The following is a 20,891-nucleotide window of genomic DNA, read 5'->3' as shown; positions in this document are numbered from 1 at the left end:
GAGAGTATGTACAGTATATGAGAGGGACTATAAGAGTACTCTTATATAAGAGTAGGTATTTGAGAGTATGTATATGAGAGGGACTATGAGAGGCCCTATCTAATATTCTGTAGCATATCTTTGAATCACAGACAGGCTGCTGGAGAGTGGAGGGATTGTGAGCGATTGTGTCCTTGTGTGCCCCTGTAGAATGTGGTGAAGTTGACACAACATGGCACATTTGGGCCCAGCAGTGCTTTTGCACATGTCTCGTCTTCCTGTTTTGGCCTGGGTACATGTGCCCACGTCTGCCTTCTGCTTTTTTTATCACAGTGCCACACCATCACCTGACCCATGGAGCGTTATCACACATTGCGGGAAAAAAAAAAGAGTCTTAGCTAATCGCATGGCTGATATTTTTTATTCCTGTTTTTGACACTCTGTTCTGCAAAAGAAATACCCACTAAGTTTGTTTCACATCACCATTTTTAGGAAAGAACGCTATGCAATGGGTTTGAGGAACGACCGAGGCTCGAACGCCAGCGCTTGTTCCTCTTTAAAGTTCCGCAAAACCCTGCGGAGATAAAGACACAAGGGCCAAACATTAAAAACCAAATCATATGCTTGACCAGCAGCTCCAAATCTCAACAACAGCAACCTCCCCACTGGCCCCTGGCCCTGGCCCCCTTGTATAAACATTTAAGGGTACTAAAAACAGTCACAGCAAGAAATGACAGAGCTCTAAAAACAACTCTAAGTGAATGTGTAGCTCTCTCTCTTCCAATAATATGTGGCACTTAGGATATATACTCTGAAGGTTCGCCGGATTTAAGGAAAAAAACAAATTTGAGTGAACTTGGAATCAAACCGCAAGCTTCCTAATGTAAATTCTAGGCCTTCAGTGGTAGTCAGCACGGAGCTCACAATCCCTCAGTCATTCGGCGTTCCACAGCAGAAACGTCCACCAAGCACCAGCCATGGAGGCACGAGGAGCTTGAAAACTAAAATATACATCTGAGCCAGCCCGGGTCGGTGACTGGCACCCACCTCGCGTTCTTCACAGCCGCGGCCCCTGCTGCTGAAGGTGCAGTCTCTCACACACACACACACACACACACACACACTCCAGCCACGGCCCCTGCTGAAGGTGCAGTCTCTCTCTCGCAGCAGCCGCGGGCGAAAACACACACACTCTCTCCAGCCGCGGCCCCAGCACTGCACCAGATGTTTCACGACTTCAAAAAGCGCAATTACAATTCAGTGTTTTTGTTGAGTCTAAAATAAGTTCGCGCGGGGGTGTTTTTTTTCTGGGGGGGGGGGAGACGCAAAATGGCACATGACACTGCAAGCGTACGGTGGTGACGGACAATTCCCCTTTATGGACGGAGTGGTCTGCCTGGGGTGTTTGACCAGGTGTGTGAAATTCACAAGGGAAGCATAAAAGCGAGTGTGTTTTGACCAGAGCACCCTTCAGAGAGCTTCACGGGCCTACTGGGGGGGATCGAGCTGCTTAGGCCAGCAACATTCCTGCCCTCTGTGGAGAAAAATAACCCCATCGTGGAAAAAGAAAAATAAGAAAAAGAGAAAAAATAACACATGCTAAGGATGAAATGTGCTTCTAAAAGCTGGTGCTTTGGCAAACTTCCAGGTTCCTAGATGTTTCTGGGAGAAGCTTTTACCATTTCACATGTCTTTGACATGTTATGATGTTAACTAACAGTTTGGTCCTTGAATAGGTATGAGTGGGTACTTGAAGCCAGCTTCATGTTGTTAGTATATGTGAAATGCTCTCCCTGTAGCCTTCATTGCCTGGCTATTCCTCAATTGTGATGGGACTATCCTAACAGATTGTATATAGCCATTTAAAAAAAACACCACCCTCAAAGTGAATAGATTCCTTTGCTTCTGGCTGAGTGACTACTTGGCATCGCTCGTCCAATAAACCGCAGCAGGGGAGGTCCGTGGCATAGGCAACCTAGGCAGTTGCCAAGGCCCAAAATGCTAGAGGGCCGCCTCGGAAGAGATTCTTTTCAGACGCGCGCCCTCTCATGACAACTAGAGGCTCGTGTTGCTCTTCTACTCTGCTCCTTAGCTATAGCCAATCAAAATAGTCCATTGCTACGTGTAGGGTGGGGACACTCCCCCTTGTGAAATGTGTTTTTTAAATCAATAAAATAATGTCTATTAGCAATGTGACAGGATGTCTAAGTAATCAAACTCGTTTTAAATCAATAAAATAATGTCTATTTGCAATGTGACAGGATGTCTAAGTAATCAAACTCGTTTTAAATCAATAAAATAATGTCTATTAGCAATGTGACAGGATGTCTAAGTAATCAAACTCGTTTTAAATCAATAAAATAATGTCTATTAGCAATGTGACAGGATGTCTAACTAATCAAACTCGTGATTTGCTGTTCAGGGGTCTGGAGGTATGTAGACTACGTCATGGCGTACACCTTCGTAAACAAGTACGCTACTGACATCAGTTTCCGTCATCAGCCGCGTGAGAGATATGTAGCCTAATACTAACCTGTGCCCACAGTTAACTGATAAATTAGCACCCATGTCTATGGACTAGCTGAATATGCAACTTCATGCAATGCAATGCAATGACAATGCCAATGCTAAGTCTAGCCCAGGGCTCAAACACTGCCAGGGTCGGCTCAGACCTACAGCATGGCACGGAATGTTAAATGTAATCTAACTGTGTTTCCTAAATCCCCAGATGACACACACACTGAGTGTAATGCCTGGCTACCCTCTCCAGCTCTGGCAGGCTTTTTCAGACACAAATGGAGAAGTACGCAGGATGTCTAACTCTCTAACATTCTTTCACTCTTTCAGACATGATTGTTTGACATTGTGCATGTTTTTTTTATGCGTATGTGTTTACCTATGTGTCTCTGTGTGAGCGTGTGTTGTTTATGTGTGTGTCTCTGTGTGAGTGTGTGTGTGTGTGTGTGTGTGTGTGTGTGTCTCTGTGTGAGTGTGTGTGTGTTTATGTGCGTGTCTCTGTGTGAGTGTGTTTGTGTTTATGTGTGTGTGTAGGGTGCTGGAGGAAAGGTTGAGGGAGTACAATGAGTAAAGAAATTCTTGGACTGTGTGTGTGTGTGTGTGTGTGTGTGTGTGTGTGTGTGTGTGTGTGTGAATTTAGTAAATCTAGGTTATTTCTATTCATCAGCTCATAGCTGTCAGGTTTGTGCTTCTTGGTTGCTGAGGGGAAATCTTTTTTTTGGGGCAGGTTTTAGGAATGCAAAGTGGAAAAATCTTCAGGCATTTTAAAAGTAAAGATCCTGAGTTATGTACAGTACCTCATTACAAACATTCCATATGTTACACTGGAGTAGTCAAGTGCGCATGGAATGCTATGATTTGTTATCCTTTCCTGTACTGTATGTTTAAGATTCACAGGACAGATAGATTCTTTCCTTCGGCATACCAGTCAGCAAATGCCATTTATTAGATCTTCTAGCTATGAGAAGCTGAGACAAATAAAAACAAATGAGCTCTCACATGCTGGGCCTTTAGCTCTTTAATACATATCGCACTACATCATCATTAATGCTAAGATCATTTGAACCTTCAAGCCTGTGTAAACAGAAACCTTTTCTTTGCGCTGTGGTGGCAAAGCCTTATTGTATGGTTGTGAAAGGGGCAGGAGACGGGCTGGCACATGAAACAATGGGTAGCGCAGAGAAGAAGTAGCACATTGTAGATTAGCCAATCCCCAGGTATGGGTTTTAGGCGGCCGCACCCAAACTGGTGAGACGAGGGAATATTACAAGACAAACTTCGGCGTGGACCGGGGCAGACGCGGCTCCTCCGTGTGCCTGGGTGGGTCTGTGTCGGAGAGACACAGACACCGAGCGAGTTACTCAAAACAGATGCTCTCTCCAACGGAGAAGGAAGATCAGGGCTCTGGTCTAAAAACTCCATGAGGCTTTCTGACTGTTGGAGCCCAGAGCAGGGCATCCTCTTTTGGCTGATCATCTCTCTCTTCCCCATCTGTCTATCTATCTATCTATCTATCTATCTATCTGTCTGTCTGTCTGTCTGTCTGTCTGTCTGTCTGTCTGTCTGTCTGTCTGTCTGTCTGTCTGTCTTTCTTTTTACCTACCTATCTATCTATCTATCTATCTATCTATCTATCTATCTATCTATCTATCTATCTATCTATCTATCTATCTATCTATCTATGTATCTGGTTTGGTTGTTTGTTATCACCGTAATTGTGAATAATCAAAAAGCTTGAGGAAAATTTCAGACCAAAATGTGATCATGTCTGAGGTAATTATTCATAACCATGTCATATACTAACCCATGAGGCCAAACCTGTAATTTGTCACATGTGTTAACTTTGGTTCAACTTCACCATGGCCTCCTCTTATGAAATACTCTCTCGTTTTGAAACCAATTAACCCAGACATGTTGTGTACCCTCACTAAATGTATGCTGTATTTGCAGGTGGGAAATCCATGGCAAGTTGGACTTGGTCCAAGTTAAAATGTCAAGATGCTAGAGAGGCATATTAACCAGACTTACAGGATCAAATATGTCAGTCACCTGATGGGCTGAGGCTCAGTACGAGTCTTACCACATTAGCGTGTGTATTTGTCATTCCTTTAAGATTGTCAAGTTAGCAAAACAGTGCAGAGTCGGTTCCTCTTTAAACTTACCCCCTATGTAAGCACCACTGACGCACACCAGGGATTGGCCAATCTCCCAGAGCTCTGAGACAAAGCAAACACGCTATTGAAATGGTCTGAAAGGACAGATTAACAGTGTTTCCATGACAAGCTCTCTGGGTACTCTTCAAACAGGCCACGTTTAAATAACCACTGAGATTCGTCACCATAAGGCCTAGCTCTTAACCTACACAGGTAACAGTCGAGTACGCCACATTTATCCCTAGAACAGCACGTACATTTCAAATAAGAAAAGGACAGAAGAATCAGGCTTGGGGTGGGGATTGAGAGGAAACCTTCATGTGAAATGTCCCAGGAAGTAAACCTGGAGGTTAAATCAATTTGCGGTGTAATTTAAGTGTGTGAGGGTGTAAACATTGTGGTTCGGCATGGAAACGGAATAATAAGAAAGAGCAAGTGTGGCAACGAAGTTTGATCTTACACAACTAGAACCCTCTGGGGTGAGCTGAGTTCATACTAGGAGCGCAGGGGAAATCCACCTGAAGTGAAGAAATGGTTGCTTCCTCGTGGTTTCTGCAGTACAGTACAATCTCTGCTAGTATCTCATTTTAAATGCAGATTTGACCTGTTTGACAAAAGTGGAGAATGTACAAGGTGTTTTGTGTGAGTGCTGGTGGGGAGTTATAAATAAAAAATAATCATTGGACAGATTTGCAGAGCAATATTCACTTATTTTTGGTTCTTGTTAGGCCTTTCAGCTCTCTTATAATCAATCTCAATGATGGGACTCAGGAAAAAGTTTAAACCAGTTCAACTCAAGTCATTGGCGAAAGAGGAAAATTGATCCGATGCCACCCCTTTTCCTCAAGCGAAGTATGAACTTTCCCGAAATGTCAAAACCGTTGGCCTAGATACACAGTGTGAAGATGGAAAAAGTTATGGCGGGTAAAACGACATTATGAAATCAGTCGTGCTTACTTCAGATCAGGGACATGAACGAGTTTGGACATGCCTCATCTAGAACAGGCTCTGTGGAAATTCGGGAGATTTCATATTTTTTTTTAGGCTGGAAATATTGAGATCAACAAATATATACCATGCCAATGTTCTCGCTCACTCTTGAAAAAGGCCACGCAACGTGAATTGAAAGAGATGATTTGTAATTTTTACAAAACAAATCATCTGGTATTATGTAAACATAAACACAAGGCCTACTATGAAATGACTAAGAAATCATTCTTTGAATAAACTTATTTCAATTCCTATGGGTCTGTGAAATAGGCTGCTGGAACGAGACTTGGTCCTTCCTAGTATTCTTTTGCAACCATTTCAGTAAATCGACCCCTTTACAGCATTTCTCTGTGGGAACCCTCATGGTTATGGAAGTACAACTTCCCCACCATGGGAAAGTTTTAAGCTTGTGCACAATACACACCAGATACTGTCTTTGCCCTTTTTTTTCAATTTCATTTCCTGAACCAGGTTACATGGGTAGTGTGCATAGACTGCTGTTTATGAACGCTTTTTTTTTTTTTTTACCATGGTAGCATTTCAAAATCCAGAGACTTGCCTCAGCATCAATGCCCTGGATGACAAAGCCTTTTTAGCTGATGCTGTAGACTTCTGGTTTATGACACATATGGGAAGACATGAGATTGCGTTTGCGTTGTTACAACAAACTAAGTCGGTATGTTACGGTAAGCTACGCACTTGCAGACAAAACATCTTAACATTTCCATCTGACGTAGACACTGCATCCCAAGCTATCTCCTGAAATAAACTAAACATGTGGAAGGACCTAATTAACTGTGAATATCAGTCTCTCTCTCTCTCTCTCTCTCTCTCTCTCTCTCTCTCTCTCTCTCTCTCTATCTCTCTCTCTCTATCTCTCTCTCTCTGTGCGTGTGTGTGTAGAAGTCATTAGTCAGTATTTGTATACCTAAACAATAGTGACCCACTTTTTTCGTCTCGGGTCTTTTCAACGTACCACAGAAAGCTCCTTACACTCGAGACATTTCTTTTCGTTTTTTGCAGCCCCCTGTTCAAACAAAACGTCAGAGCTGTTACCACTGCTAGGCAGCAGAAGAGCTGTTGTGTCACAGTCTTGCACAATAGGCAGCAGAAGAGCTGTTGTGTCACAGTCTTGCACAATATCGCAGGAAAACTAGGCCAGCTTGGCCATTAGTCCGGGGCTTTTCCAGGGAAACACTGTCAAATGGGAGGAACTCCATATAAAATACCATTGTCCTCCCCCCCACAAACTTCCCTGTTGCAACCTCAAAATGGTCAATGATCCTTTTTCTGGCCTTTGCCACCCATTCCTTTAGCAGCAAAGCCATGATGTTCTTCCACAGCAGCAGTATTTAAAGGAATTGTTGAGGTTGACATTTTTGTTGAATTACTTCTCCTATCTCACAGTCTGAAGTGGGGTTTCCACACGCTCACGAGAGAAATCAAAGCGCCTGTCATCTGCACATGCCATTTTTACTCTCAAAATAAAATTACATTTCGCCTATCAATCCTTTACCTTCCCACCATTTGGTTACACATAAGAAACCTTTCTTTTTAATCTCTTCCATTAGATCCTCAAGGTTTTTATAAGATTGCAAAGACTTTTCACAGGCAGGTAAATGAGCACAAGTTTATGACATTGTTTTCCCAGTGTAATGATTGAGAGTTTAAGAAAAGTGTTAGCAAAAAAGTAATCTCTGAACTACTCTGGCTAAGTGAAAGTGTACCAATGAGCAAAAGTGTGGCTCTCACAGCGCTACAGGCACAAGCCCTCCTCCCAGCCTTGCACTAACAGACCAACGGCTTCAGCCAGGGAGTGTTTTGGGAGTTGGGTGTTGAGTATTTGCCTTTAGCAGTGACTGAATGGTACAAGATGTTCTCCTCACAATCATCTGAACTGGGTTTAAACTCAAGGGGGCATGTTTACAAAGGCCTCTCTCGCTGTGTGTGTGTGTGTCTCTGTGTGTGTGTGTGTGTGTGTGTGTCTGTGTGTGTGAGACACTCTTCACTTCTGTCTCTTTCTCCCATTCAGTGTCTGTCTTATCGAACAAACATTACTCCACATAGATGTGTGTGTTCTTTATCTACATCAAAACTTGGAAAATAACCACAACCGTGGTTGTTTGTGGTAGGAATGTCGGTATCTTACGCTGATATCCAACGACAGCTGTGGACTGTGGCTTATGCAAAACCCCAAATGTTTTCCTTAGCATTTTAGGAAGAGAGGAATTGTGCAATTCCACAGTGGAAAGGTGCCTGGGGGTGGCTGGGACAGATTCACACATGCTGCAGAGGAATGAGGGCCATGAAAACACACACACAAGTGCGCACACACACACACACACACACACACACACACACACACACACACACACACACACACACACACACACACACACACACACACGAGCACACATTCACACACACACACACACACACACACACACACGAGCACACATTCACACACACACACACACACACACACACACACACTCACACACACACTCACAAGCACATACACACACACACACAGAGGGACACACTTGCACTCTTGCTCTTAAACTACTACTGTGCAGTTTCTACCCACTGCAAAGTCTTCATCCCATCATGGAGAGAAAAAGAGAGGGAGGGAGACGGGAGAGAGAAAGAGTGAGAGGGGAGGATGTTTAGAGAGAGAGAGAGAGAGAGAGAGAGAGAGAGAGAGAGCGAGAGAGAGAGAGCAGGGAGACGTAGCTGCTGTGAGACGCGTGTCGGTAGAGAGGTTGGCGTGAGAGAGCCCCACAAAGGCAGCCATTCACCACGAGAAAAAACGAGAAGCCTAAAAGCCCACTGCGCTTAACCTCCACACACACACACACACACGGACACACGCACACACGCACACACACACAACCACACAGACACACTCACGCACACACACACACACACACACACACAGACACACACACACACACACACACACACGCACACAAACACACACAGACACACTCACTCACACACACACACACACACACACACACAGACACACACACACACACACACACACACACACACACACACACACACACACACACACACACACACACTCACACTCCGCCCCAGCCTTGGACAGTCAGTGCACTTCCTCTGAATCCATTCAACCTTGCCAGCTTGCTTCTTAAAAAAATACAGCTGAAAGTGTATCTATGTATGTGTGTGTCTGGCTGTGTTTGTGTGAGTGTGTGTGTGTGTGTGTGTGTGTGTGTGTGTGTATGTCTGTGTGACTGTGTGTGTGTGTGTGTGTGTATGTCTGTGTGAGTGTGTGAGTGTGAGTGTGTGTGTGCGTGTGTGTATGTGTGTGTGTGTGTGTGTGTGTAGACATGCAAACTTTGCTGCTACACTCAACTGGCCAGTCTGTTGATTTTCAGAAATAAGGAATGAGCACGTCTTGCATTCCAACTGTTACTGCCCCTGCCGTCGACTTCCCTGCCATATTAAAAGCACTGAGTCAGTGCGTGCACCCTGTAATTAGAGTCATTTTAAGTCATGATGTGGCTGGCCTCCCGGCGTTTAGCTCCGCACACGCATGTGCTCGGGGGGAGCGCAAACCCCGGCCGCTGGTTGGCTGCACAGCCTGCTTTTAACGGCTGCTGACAGGAACATTGTGTCCAAATCCTGGCGCGTTAGTAACGTTTGACAATAAACAAGCCTTGCGTGGAATGCCATGCATTTTCTCTGCGCGCGCTGGAAGGAAGGATGGGCCTCTCCAAAGGCACTAGGCTTAACCCAAAGCTGCTCTCCCCCCCCCCACGGAACGTCACGTCACGCGTGGCCTGGAGCCAGGGCTGAAACTTGAGCACAACTGACGTCATTTTGTAGACCCATAAATGACCTATAAATGGGTGTTTTGGTCTATGTTCATTTGTGGGGGGAGGGAGGGTGGGTCTTCCATTTCCTAAAGGCAGCTAAATCTCCTACGAGGCCTAATGTGTGGATAATCCTATTGTATTGGCTGTGTACGTGTCATATGTTAGAAAGGCTGCACACAATGCTTAGATTTCCTGAACAGTGCAGTGCACACACACACAAACACACACACACACACACACACACACACACACACACACACACACACACACACACACACACACACACAGAGGGACACACTTGCACTCTTACTCTTAAACTACTAGTGGTGCTTGAACCCTTTAGAATGTTCTATATTTCTGTATAAATATGGCCATAAACATCTTCAGACAAGCCAATAAAACAAAGAGACAAAAGCATTATACTTGGTAATTTATTTACTGAGGGAAATGATCCAATATTTCATATCTGTGCGCGGCAAAATGTGATCCTCTAGGATTAGCAGTTCATTGTGAGGTCAGAGTCAGATGTTTTCAATCAATGGGAAGTTGGCACCCAGTTTTATTTAAAGGACAGTGATCTGTCAAAGTCTGATCTTCACAACACATGTTTGTGGATGTGTATCCTGGCACAAACAATGGAGATCTCTGAGGACCCCAGAAGAAGAGTTGTTAATGCCCATCGGGGCTGGAAAAGATTACACAACCATTTCCACTGACTCCGTCAATCCACAGTCAGAACATATTGCGTACAAACGTACAAGACCATTGTTATCTTACCCAGGAGTGGTCGACCAGCAAACATCACTCAGAGAGCAAGGTGTGTAATAGGCCGTGAGGTCACAAAGGAAGCCATGGAAACATCTAAGCGACTAATGGCCCGTCTCCTATTGGCTAATGTTCTCGTTTCCACCATCAGGAGACAACTGAGCAACAATGGTGTGCTGCATGACAGGGCTGCAAGGAGGAAGCCACTGCTCTACAAACAGGACATTGCTGTAAATCTGTAGTTTGCTAAAGATCACGTGGACAAGCCAGATGGCAAATGGGAAAATGCTTAGTGGACAGATGAGACCAAAATAGAACTTTTTGGTTTAAATGAAAAGCATCATGTTTAGAGAGAGGGAAACACAGCATTCATGCACAAGAGCCTTATCCCATCAGTGAAACATGGTGGTGGTGGGGTGGTATCATGGTTTGGGCCTGTTTTGCTGCATCTGTTTTTCTGCAGTATAGCTTGCCACCATTGATGGAAAAGTAGCTGGGTTTCCATCGAACTTTTTAAATCCTCACCGGAAACATTTGAAATTCACATAAAAATCTTCTAATGCAAACAAAAGTTTGATTCGCCAGAGGGATGTGGATTAACATTATTTGCATAGCGTATGATGTGACTAAGGTTGATGGGAACTGGCTTATTTGCAATTTTATTAGGTGTTTCCATAAACGTTGCCCTGACAACCTGTGCGGACAACACAGCGGATGGAAATGCGCACAGACTTACACTGTAACCGAGTTTTCATGAATGCCCTTAAAATATGCGAATGACTTGGATGGAAACCCAGCGAATGAATTCTGAATTACACCAGCAGATTCTAAAGGAATATGTCAGGACATCTGTCTGTGAACTCTAAACGAATAAAGTTAATGTTAGTCAAAGTGCTGCCCTTAATCCTATAGAAATATTGTAGAAGGACCTGAAGCAGGCAGTTCATGTGAGAACACCTCACAGCAGATGTGCAGAACTGATCAACAATTACCGGAAACATTTAGTTGCTGCTGCTGCTGCATAAAGGGGACCACAGCAGAGACTGAAAACAAAGGTTCACATACTCGTAATATTGGATCATTTTCCCTCAATAGATAAATTACCAAATATAATATGTTTGTGTCATTTGTTTATTTGGGTTCTCTTTATCTACTTTATCTACTCACCGACCGTTTGTGAAAATCTGAAGATGTTTTAGGTCATATTCACGCTGAAATATAGAAAATTCTAAAGGGCTTCAGAAACCTTCAAGCGCCACTGTATATAATATGACATTGCATTACTTCATTTCTGCTGCAAGTGAATCCACAGATAGAGTTCGTAACTCAGTGTGGTTTTCAGTAGGGTGCCAAAACTCGAACTCAACACTTTTTCCGACCACACTGGATGGATGTGCCTCCCTGCCTATGGGAAGTCACGAGCTGACACGGACTTGGCCTCCTTGTGCACTGCGTTTCTCAACTCTTACCAACCCATGGGGGAGTGTTGCTAAACCCAACGAAGGTCACAGACTATTCAGCATGTAAGAATGGGAAGACCCATAACCCTGTCTGCGCGAAACAAACAACAAACAACAAACAACAAACAACAAACAAACAAACAAGGCTGACTTCAGTCAGTTTTTATTCGCACAAACGACACACAGTAACACAGACGTGCATATATAGGTGGCGACACAGGACACACACACACACACACACGCAGGCCTGAGGTTGCAGTGAATTTGATCTCTGCATTTCTCCTATCCTGGACTGTCCTCCTTCCTCCAGGACCCCCAGGAGCAGTGGGCAGCCAAGAGAACAGAAACACACATACTCTACCTGAAAAATAAACAGACTTAGATGCCTGACAGAGAAATAGGAAGGATTATTGTAAAAAAAAAAAACATAGAAAATCTTTGAGAGGAAACATGAAAAGAAAATATGACTTCCTTAAAAAACTCCTCTGTAGTTGATAGAGGTGATATAGGCTACAGCACTAGATGTGCTCCCCCCTGCATGTGTGATATCCCTAAGGGATCATTTAAAAAAGCCTGCCGACATATCTGTTCCAGTGGCTTGACTGTAATACACATGCAAATATTTATCTATGAACATTCTGATGTGACCTGATCGGATCCGTGTTTGTGATCTGAGAGACAGACCCCAGGCTTGGGGCGAGCGATTCTGATGTTACCTGATCGGATCCGTGTTTGTGATCTGAGAGACACACCCCAGGCCTGGGGGGAGCGGAGAGAGAAAAGGGCCGTCTGGATGCAAGCTGGGATCAACATCCCAAACAATGGCTCACCGGCGGGGCGGCAGAGAATGGGGGTCACCTGACTAACAACTAACAATAAAGATACTTCACATATACCACATCATTTAGCTTGGAGGCAAACAGTGGTCATGCTACAGTTCTGTCTTACATCTATTGGCCCCCGAAGCTTAAAACAGGCGAACAAAGAGTTAGCAGAAATGTGCTAAAGGACAAATTCCTTCATAATGGGGAAATGACCGAGGACAGGACCCTGGGGGATCTCAATGGGAGCGGCAGGCCTGTTGCCTCTTTCCTCAGTCTGTGCAGACAGGAAGCACCGTCATGTGCGCCTTGGTGAGAACACTGACAACAGGAAGAGGAAGAGACAGGGTGGGGGGGCGGGGGGGGGGGGGCAGGATGGTGTCATCAGGGCAAGGTGACACCGGAGCAGGGTGGTCACAGAGATAGGGGAGAGAGAGAGAGAGAGAGATAGAGGGAGAGAGAGAGAGAGTGAGAAGGAGAGAGAGAGAGAGAGAGAGTGAGAAGGAGAGAGAGAGAGAGAGTGAGAGTGAGAGATAGGGGAGAGAGAGAGAGAGAGTGAGAAGGAGAGAGAGAGAGAGAGTGAGAAGGAGAGAGAGAGAGAGAGAGAGAGGGAGAGGGGGAGACACAGACAGATGGAAGGTGAGAGAGATAGGAAGCCTTGGAAATAGAGTGAGCAAGAGAGGGCCTGAGAGAGAGGCAGCAAGAAAGAGAAGAAGCGATAGAGAGAGAGAGAGAGAGAGAGAGAGAGAGAGAGAGAGAGAGAGGAGGGGGTGTTGTGTGGATGGGGTGGACAACCGACACACACCGCATCGCACCAAACCACGCCACGGTGTCTCCGGCCGCACACACGAGGCATTTATCTGTCCGCAGATGAGAGGGTGACACTGATGGTAAGATTACCGGTCCAGCTTCACAGGGGGCAGGGCCACAAAAGCAGATGTTACACGCCGCCAAGAAGACTGGTGTGTGTGTGTGTGCTTCAGGCCAGGTACACCCCTCGAGACGCGGAGACCAGGCAGTTAGTCAGACTGATGTGTATGAGTGTGTGTGTGTGTGTGTGTGTGTGTGTGTGTGTGTGTGTGTGTGTGCGCTTGTGTGTGTGTGTGTGTGTTTGTGTGTGTGTGTGTGTGTGTGAGTGTATGAGTGTGAGTGTATGAGTGTGTGTGTATGTATGTGAGTATGTATATGTGTATGTGTGTGTGTGTGTGTGTGTCGATGTGTGTGTGTCTGTACAGCACGTAAACAGGACAACAATGGGAGTGTAACGCTACTCACCTGTGTGATTCCCAATGCATTGCGCAAGGCACTGACTCACTCACCATGGCGGCTCCATACCTGCTGTTACACAACACACACTTTTACACGTACCTGAGGGCTAAGTAAGGACAGGACATACACATTAGTGTTATGTTTCAAAGTAAAAAACGACCATAACATATCCGTGAAGTTCTTACATACATTTACACCAACAGATTGATATTCCTGTGTAATTAGCGATTCACTGGAACCAGATAAGGACGTCTATGAGGATAATAAACATTTACAAATGAAATGCAGAAACAGACCCCACGAGAGCCTTGGCCTGCAAACCTTTCTGAGAGGGAGGTCACACTCACATTTAGATAAGGACTTCAATGCACTGCACGAGGACCTGACCAACCATGGTTACACCATACCAGCACGCAAAATGGTAGAGATGCAACACAACACACACTTTTCCAAACTGCCAAATTATTGGCGTGATTTTTAATGGTCATCTTTAGAGTTTTGACGCAGTCTTGTCATAGAGAGTTAGCATTTCGAGTTCTTGAACTTCCCAGAACAATGGAGTGATACATTTAGTTTATTGGTATATTGCTTACTTTACTTTTTACTCTATTTTTAGGTAATGTTTTGTAAGTCACTTTAGACTAATACCTTAACTATAACTGTGTGTGTGATATTGTGGTTTAATAAAGATGTTTATATCCGATTGTTAATCTTAATACCATTAAATAATACTAGCGCTTGAGGGCACTATTTGTGGACATAGCAAAGTCATCAAAGTTCTGAAAATAACACAGCAAGGCCAAGTTAGGAAAGCTGTACTTATGGTAACAATGACAGTGCCCACTGAGCCTGGGCCCACACATCTCGGAGAAGGAGGCCATTCACATAAATCTTTGGAAAGTGTGTGCGTAGGGCGCCACCTGCTGGTGGAAGGACACGTCTCTTCCTCCTCAGCCTCTGGAAAGCTTTACTGAAAAACTCAGCGTCACCAAGAATGGGCAAGTACAGAAACAGAACATCTTCAGTGGGTTTCTCCTTCTCAACACACAAGCACACGCACACGCACTCACACACAGACGATTTTTTACCAAACCTCAAACCTTTTTGTTTCTTTATTTTTACTCTACTTTAATTCTATCGTGAGAATTTGTGTTGTTTTGTTTTGTTCTTTACTCCCTTTCTTTCTCTTTTATTCAGCTCCTAATTCTCTCCCTGCCCATTTGCACATACAGTACTGAGAAACTCAGACAAGCAACCCCCTACCCCCCCCTCCTCCTCCTCCCTCTTTCTCTCCCTCCTTTTGGAGGGATTCCTTTCTGTGAGGGAGCATATGTTTGACCCGTAGCTCCAGTGAATGCAGCCATCTGCCAGAGATTCCACCAGATCTGGGGCCTGTGTGAGAATGCGCCTGCCTTTTGTGCGAGCTCACTGGGCGATGTGGGAGAATGCCGCCTCACAAAGAGCGACAGTAAGACAAGTTCAGCCCTTCCCCCCCCAGCCGTACGCTCAATGGCCACCCTCACCCACTGCATTGTTGCCGGGCTGACAAGTGAAGGATGGACTGTAGTGGCTCCCCCATTCACTGCACTCTTGTCTACTACACAAAAGCAGTGGAGAGGAGGGAAAAAAAAAATCTGATTTGACCACAGCAATCTACGTTCACCTACCCCACCACCCCATCACACAACCCCCCCCCCCCCCCTCCTCCCAATTCATACACTGGCCTCTTTGTATAATTATTGAGAGATCAGGGACAAGAGGTCATTGACACCAGAGAAAGATGACCTACCCATGGAGTACATGAAAGTCATGGAGTGCCAGATGACTTGCACTGCAGAGTATAAAAAGCAAAATGACAAAAACTAGAAGAGATTTGATCTTCCGGGAACATTTGATGTATAACCCTCATGAAAGTAAATGGTGCTCTCTGAGGTGACCGAAACGTCATAGGAGTGGGTGTGCTTGTGTCAAAAACAGAGTGAAACAAACGGGCGTCACATTAGCATGCAAGATCGTAGCTGTTCAACACCCCCCCCACCCCCACGTGTTCACACTGAATGACAAAAGGAATCAAGGATTGGCCTAGGGGTAGCTTGTGCCCTATAATGATCAAATTTACACAGGAAAGGTTGAAAAAAAAACCCCCACATAATTGGAAATTACATTCTTGCCTGTTTTTCACTTTTTTAGGTAAAATCAATTTTTTTGGGATGTCAGCCTTTAACAAAATAAATATCAATTTTTTGTCCACCCTCCAAACACCAGTGCACCGACCCTCGCCCTGTGGTAGTTAACATCTTTCTCCATTTCGTTGAGGTCTGTAAGAATGTTCTTGGTACCGACCCGCCATAATTCAGCATGGCCACATATGACAAAACCCTCTACACTTTACCCCAGAAAGACAGTAAAAGTTAACCTGTTGACGTGCCGAGTACAAACTTTACCTGAATTCAGGCTGATTACATCGTAATCATTGAATTCCGTCTGAGTTCACATAGTAATCCTACAGTAAGGCTTGGGGATACTGAGCAGCATTTGCCAGTGGACAACGTGGCCTGCGTCACAGGGCACACATCTTGTACGTTTCCAGTTTAAGAGCTGACAGTGTGCATTTAAAAGCTTTTAAACTGTGGTAGACACTAAAGGGAGAGTGAGCCTCTTTCAAGAACAAACACACCGTGTGCGCTTAAAAAAGGTTTATTTTCCAGTACAAAAAGGAAACCAATATATTAAACTTAAACATTAAGGAAACACAATGCATGTTCTCTATAAATACAATAAAATAAATAAAAATTAATTTACTAAAGATTCTCCTTAAACACTACTTGTGTAACATGACGGCCACCAAAAGGCATTTCATACAATCAAAAGGAAAATGGGACCCATCATTGTGAACAGCTACAAAAATGGTCAGAAACCAAACGAAAAGCACTACTTCCTTCCTAGAGATCTGAACAAGACACTAAAATACAATACAATCCACTGCACCAGGGGCTTGATGGACCCACAATAAGTTTCCCCCCCCCTCCTCATCCTTAAGACAGTAATCCTCCTCTACTGAATGATTTTTTTAACAGTAAGCCACCCAGTTTCTATGTAGTAGTTAAAGTTGAAGAAAAAAAAAAAAGTCAAGCCATCGTCTCAAAAGTCTAGTCAGAGAACCATGAAAGCATTGATCAATACAAAGACACAAGAAGAAGCAAAAGAAAAAACAGAAAAAAAGGTCCCTTCAACACACAATGATATTGCAGCCTAACAAAACCTGTTAAAACAACGTACAGGCACTTTAGTATTTTAAAACTGCAGCCGTTTTGGAAGAGGTCTGCTTTTAGGCAAGTCTGGAACACTGTCTGCATTAGAAAAAGCGCCTTTATCCAAAAGGTATAAAACGACACAACATTGAATTAATTCAACAAACTTGACAACTCTTAAACCCTGGTCTTTGGCTTTTCACATTGAAATTTCTTGTTTGGGAACAATACATTTGTTTACTCAAATGCTTTTTCAGCGATACTCAATGTCTTTTACAGCCTATTTTTAAGGCCACACTATTAGAGATGGTCAACTCGTCTTTTTTATATATAAACCAAACCTATAACAAGCTCTATACCACTCTGATTCTCTTTCGACCCAGTCGATTGTAGCCTCCCTCATGTCATTGAGCTTAAGTAAAAGAAAAATAAATGTGTCAAGGCACCTGCCTATACCATACAGTAGATATACCACAGTATATGTTAGATCTTTCAAACAGAAAAACAGGTTTGGGGGGTGGAAGGCTAGAGGCCCCTCACATCTACAGAAAGAAGCCTGTGCCGCTGCCCTCACTGCAGAAGCCATCATCTGGCACGGAGAGCTGGCTGAAGATGGGCAGCCGCCTCCCGACACCGTCGAACCCTGAGGCGCAGGAATCTGAGCCGCTGAGACTGCTGGCGGAGCTGCCACACCCGCCCTCGTGGTCGGAGAGGGACGTGTGGGAGAGGGACCGGACACCCATGGCAGTGGAGGTGGCGACCAACACGGCCCCGGGGCCTCCGGTGGGGCTCCGCTGCAGGCAGCACTCAGCTGGCTCCAGAAGGCTGTGTGGGGGGGAGGGGAGCGTGGAAGAGGCCAGGCTGCAGCTGGAGCAGCCCGAGTCGGGCGAGGGCAGGAACTGAGACTGGGGATCGCGGCCGGCCTCCAGAGCAGCGGCTGTTACAGCAGCAGCTGCGGCCATCAGCGAGGCAGAGGCCATGTCTACATCGGGGAAGGCGAGCGAGAGCAGTTCGGAGAGGTCGGTCGTGGCCGGCGGCGAGACAGAGGGAGCGCGCAGGAAGGTGTGGGGCAGGGTAGTGTCCATTGAGGGTGGCGGGTTGGAGGGGAAGCCGGCAAAGCTGAAGCTATGTTTGAGGAGAGGGGGACGCTGGGATAGGACACGGCCTGCTGAGATGGAGCAAGAGGAGGATAGTACTGGCTTCGACCCGTTGTGCGCGAGGTCATCCTCATTGTTGTGCACAAAGTGGCAGCGGATGCCGTAGGGGCAAAAGCCCACTGAGTGGAAGGTGCGACACGGCTCCGTCTTGTACTTGGGGTGTCTGTTGAGGTCACGCAGTTCATCTAGACCGTGGGCGAACTGGCACTTGCTGCCGTACTTGCACATGCCGCGTTCTGCGTACGTGCGGCACAGCTCTGTCTTGTAGCGGGTTGAAGCGGGGGATGTGCTGGCGGATGCTGTTGGCGTGGATGGCGGTGAGGTACAGGCGCTGGCAGAGGCTGGCAGGGAGGTGCAGGAGCTGGCAGAGGGCAGCTTGCAGCTGCTGGACTCTGTGGAGGCCCATCCCAGGCTGCCAGTGCTGCCCTCCACCATGCTGACTGAACGCTCAGCCCAAAACGACATCTTGTTCCAGTTTGAGGGGAGAGGCATGTCGCTGGGCTGAACCCAATGGCCAGAGGTTCTGGCTGCGTTCACTGTGGAGTCGCTCAAGCACGATGAAGAGAAGGAACAAGGGGGCCTGGTATTTTTGTGGCCGACTGGTGAGACTGGCAATGCAGACATCTTTGGAGATTCCCGGAGGTCAAGATTGAGAAGCTGCTGCAAGAGAACGAAAAACAAACAATGCAATTAATGTACAGACTACATAAAACACACAATGGTACAACTTGTGGAGGACAACTGTCAGACAAGCACCAACGTCAAACTTGACTGCCCAACTGCGTAAAAGCGAAGCTGTTTTTCACTTCCTCAGAATAACATTGCTTGACAATTATATAGACATTACTTTACTTCGTAAGCCTTTACTTACGTCACAAGCCTGTATTGTTAGGTAAAGTTACATCTCAAGTCCTTTGAAGTAGCTGTAGAAACGTGCGTCTACTGAAACACAGAAAGATAACGGATCGCAACGCTGATCTCCGGTTGCCAAGGACTAAGCAGAGTCGGAACGCGCATTTCTAAATGCCGATGCAACATGATGGTCGCTTTTCGTTTGACACTAATGCTAAGAGGTTATAACGAATATAGCGATGCAATGTGTTCCAAACCAAAAACGCTACAGACACGGACTCACACGTTCAAGCACTGACCAATTTAACGTTAACTTCAGTCATCTGTCGTAGCTAATCAGCTAACTTCTACAAACTATCGTTGCCTCGCACTCTGTAAAACTACAAAACTAAACGAGGTTGGCAAAATAGAAAAATTGCTCGTTATAATAGTAGATTACACGTCTGGAATTGGTCAATTTGCAATCACTAACGTATACGTAGGTAACATTAGGTAAACAAGCATGTAAAACTCGGACAACAACATATTGTAATGTTGCGCCGTGTGTCAGTGGGCTAGCTAACTAGCCAGCTATCGCTACGTTAGAATTTCTTACTTGGCAAATCCCACTTGTTTACGTTCAAAATGGGGCAGAGGGAAACGTGTCACCAATCGCTTGCTTTAATGCAAAGAAGTTGATGCAACATTTCACGTAAAATTACCTGCGCTATATAAATAAAGCAAACTTAAATAAAAGTTACAGTAAGCTAACTGTAGCCTTTGCCCTAACTGCTTTCTAAAATGTTGCGACATCATGCAAAACAAAAGGCGCAATCTTGTATGCATGCAGCTGGCTAACGTTAGCAAACGACAGGCTATCATTTTGCCCATTTCGTTTGAGCAATTTGGCAGTGAAGTATTTAGATTAAACAGGCCATTATAATGAGACTTCATCTTTGACACGTTTTCTCAGATGAATCGGAATCACTATTAGTTCACAATAAAACGTCATATTTGCACACTTGTAGCGCGCTGGTAACTATTTGTTAGCCAACTTAGCTAATTAACCGTAACTCAGCTACCTACCGAGGTCGTTTGAGTAACTTCGCAATTTCCCCATCAGCGTTGGAACATAATCATTCAGACGCCGAAATTCTCTCGGATTCTTGCAAATTAAGTTAATAAACCTTTGATACGCTATATGGCTTGTAGCTAACATTAGCCAACGTTGTGTGGACAACTACGAAGTAACTCTGATCATGCACTGCAAAGAGAAACTCAATTTACCTTGCACAGAACTTCATCCAAATCTATGAACTGGTTTGAGGCGTACGATGGCATGTTTCCTTCTTGCCAAAGGCGTAGGTCGTATAAAGCTTTTCGACAGATAACCTCTGTATTTGATGAGCCTTGCAAACTTCTCTGTGTTGGACTTCAAAACTTTTCCGTCGACCCACGTGTGGTTTTAAAGCTGGACTGTAACATAGCCACACCTCCTCCTCGTAACGAGTTGTGTAGTTGCTTGCACCGCCTTCGTGCCTCAACTGTTTACTTGCAACAGTGACTCCCATATAAATACATGCCAGTGCATCACTTGTTGCAAATTATAACTGTCAGTGCATTTGTCAATGCATTGTAGATATTGTTGCACCAAACCGCCACATTTTGTGGAGACCTGCTTTTGTACTTTTTTTCCCCAACAGGATGTTATTAGCAAATGCTAAGTGTATTGGTTTGCTTAAATTCGCACGAGCCACGGGCTCTTTCTCTGATAGGGTAATTGTCACACGAGCTCCCACGATTCAGACACATATTCACAATAGAACGTTAACCTAAGCACGAACGTTGGA

At 45.1% G+C, this 20,891-nt stretch overlaps 1 protein-coding gene across 2 annotated transcripts; it reads right to left on the bottom strand.

Moving 5' to 3' along the window:
• Window positions 1-16,483: 16,483 nt before the first annotated feature.
• On the bottom strand, window positions 16,484-20,503 carry zgc:114130 (uncharacterized protein LOC570332 homolog). Of its 2 annotated transcripts, none has more exons than XM_012838407.3 (2): window positions 20,329-20,503; window positions 16,484-18,870 (listed from the first exon to the last, which is right to left on the bottom strand). In XM_012838407.3, exons 1-2 carry the CDS (start codon window positions 20,380-20,382, stop codon window positions 17,596-17,598), a joined length of 1,329 nt encoding a protein of 442 aa, XP_012693861.2. In that variant the 5' UTR covers window positions 20,383-20,503; the 3' UTR covers window positions 16,484-17,595. The 2 variants fall into 2 exon arrangements, with proteins under 2 accessions (XP_012693861.2, XP_012693862.2); XM_012838408.3 differs by having other exon boundaries at window positions 16,484-18,867.
• Between the last annotated feature and the right edge of the window lie 388 nt (window positions 20,504-20,891).

The sequence above is a fragment of the Clupea harengus genome, chromosome 9, assembly GCF_900700415.2.
Source record: "Clupea harengus chromosome 9, Ch_v2.0.2, whole genome shotgun sequence".
NCBI lineage: Eukaryota > Metazoa > Chordata > Actinopteri > Clupeiformes > Clupeidae > Clupea > Clupea harengus.
The sequence above is the reverse complement of the archived record's forward strand: the minus strand, read 5'-3'. Positions and strand labels throughout refer to the sequence as shown.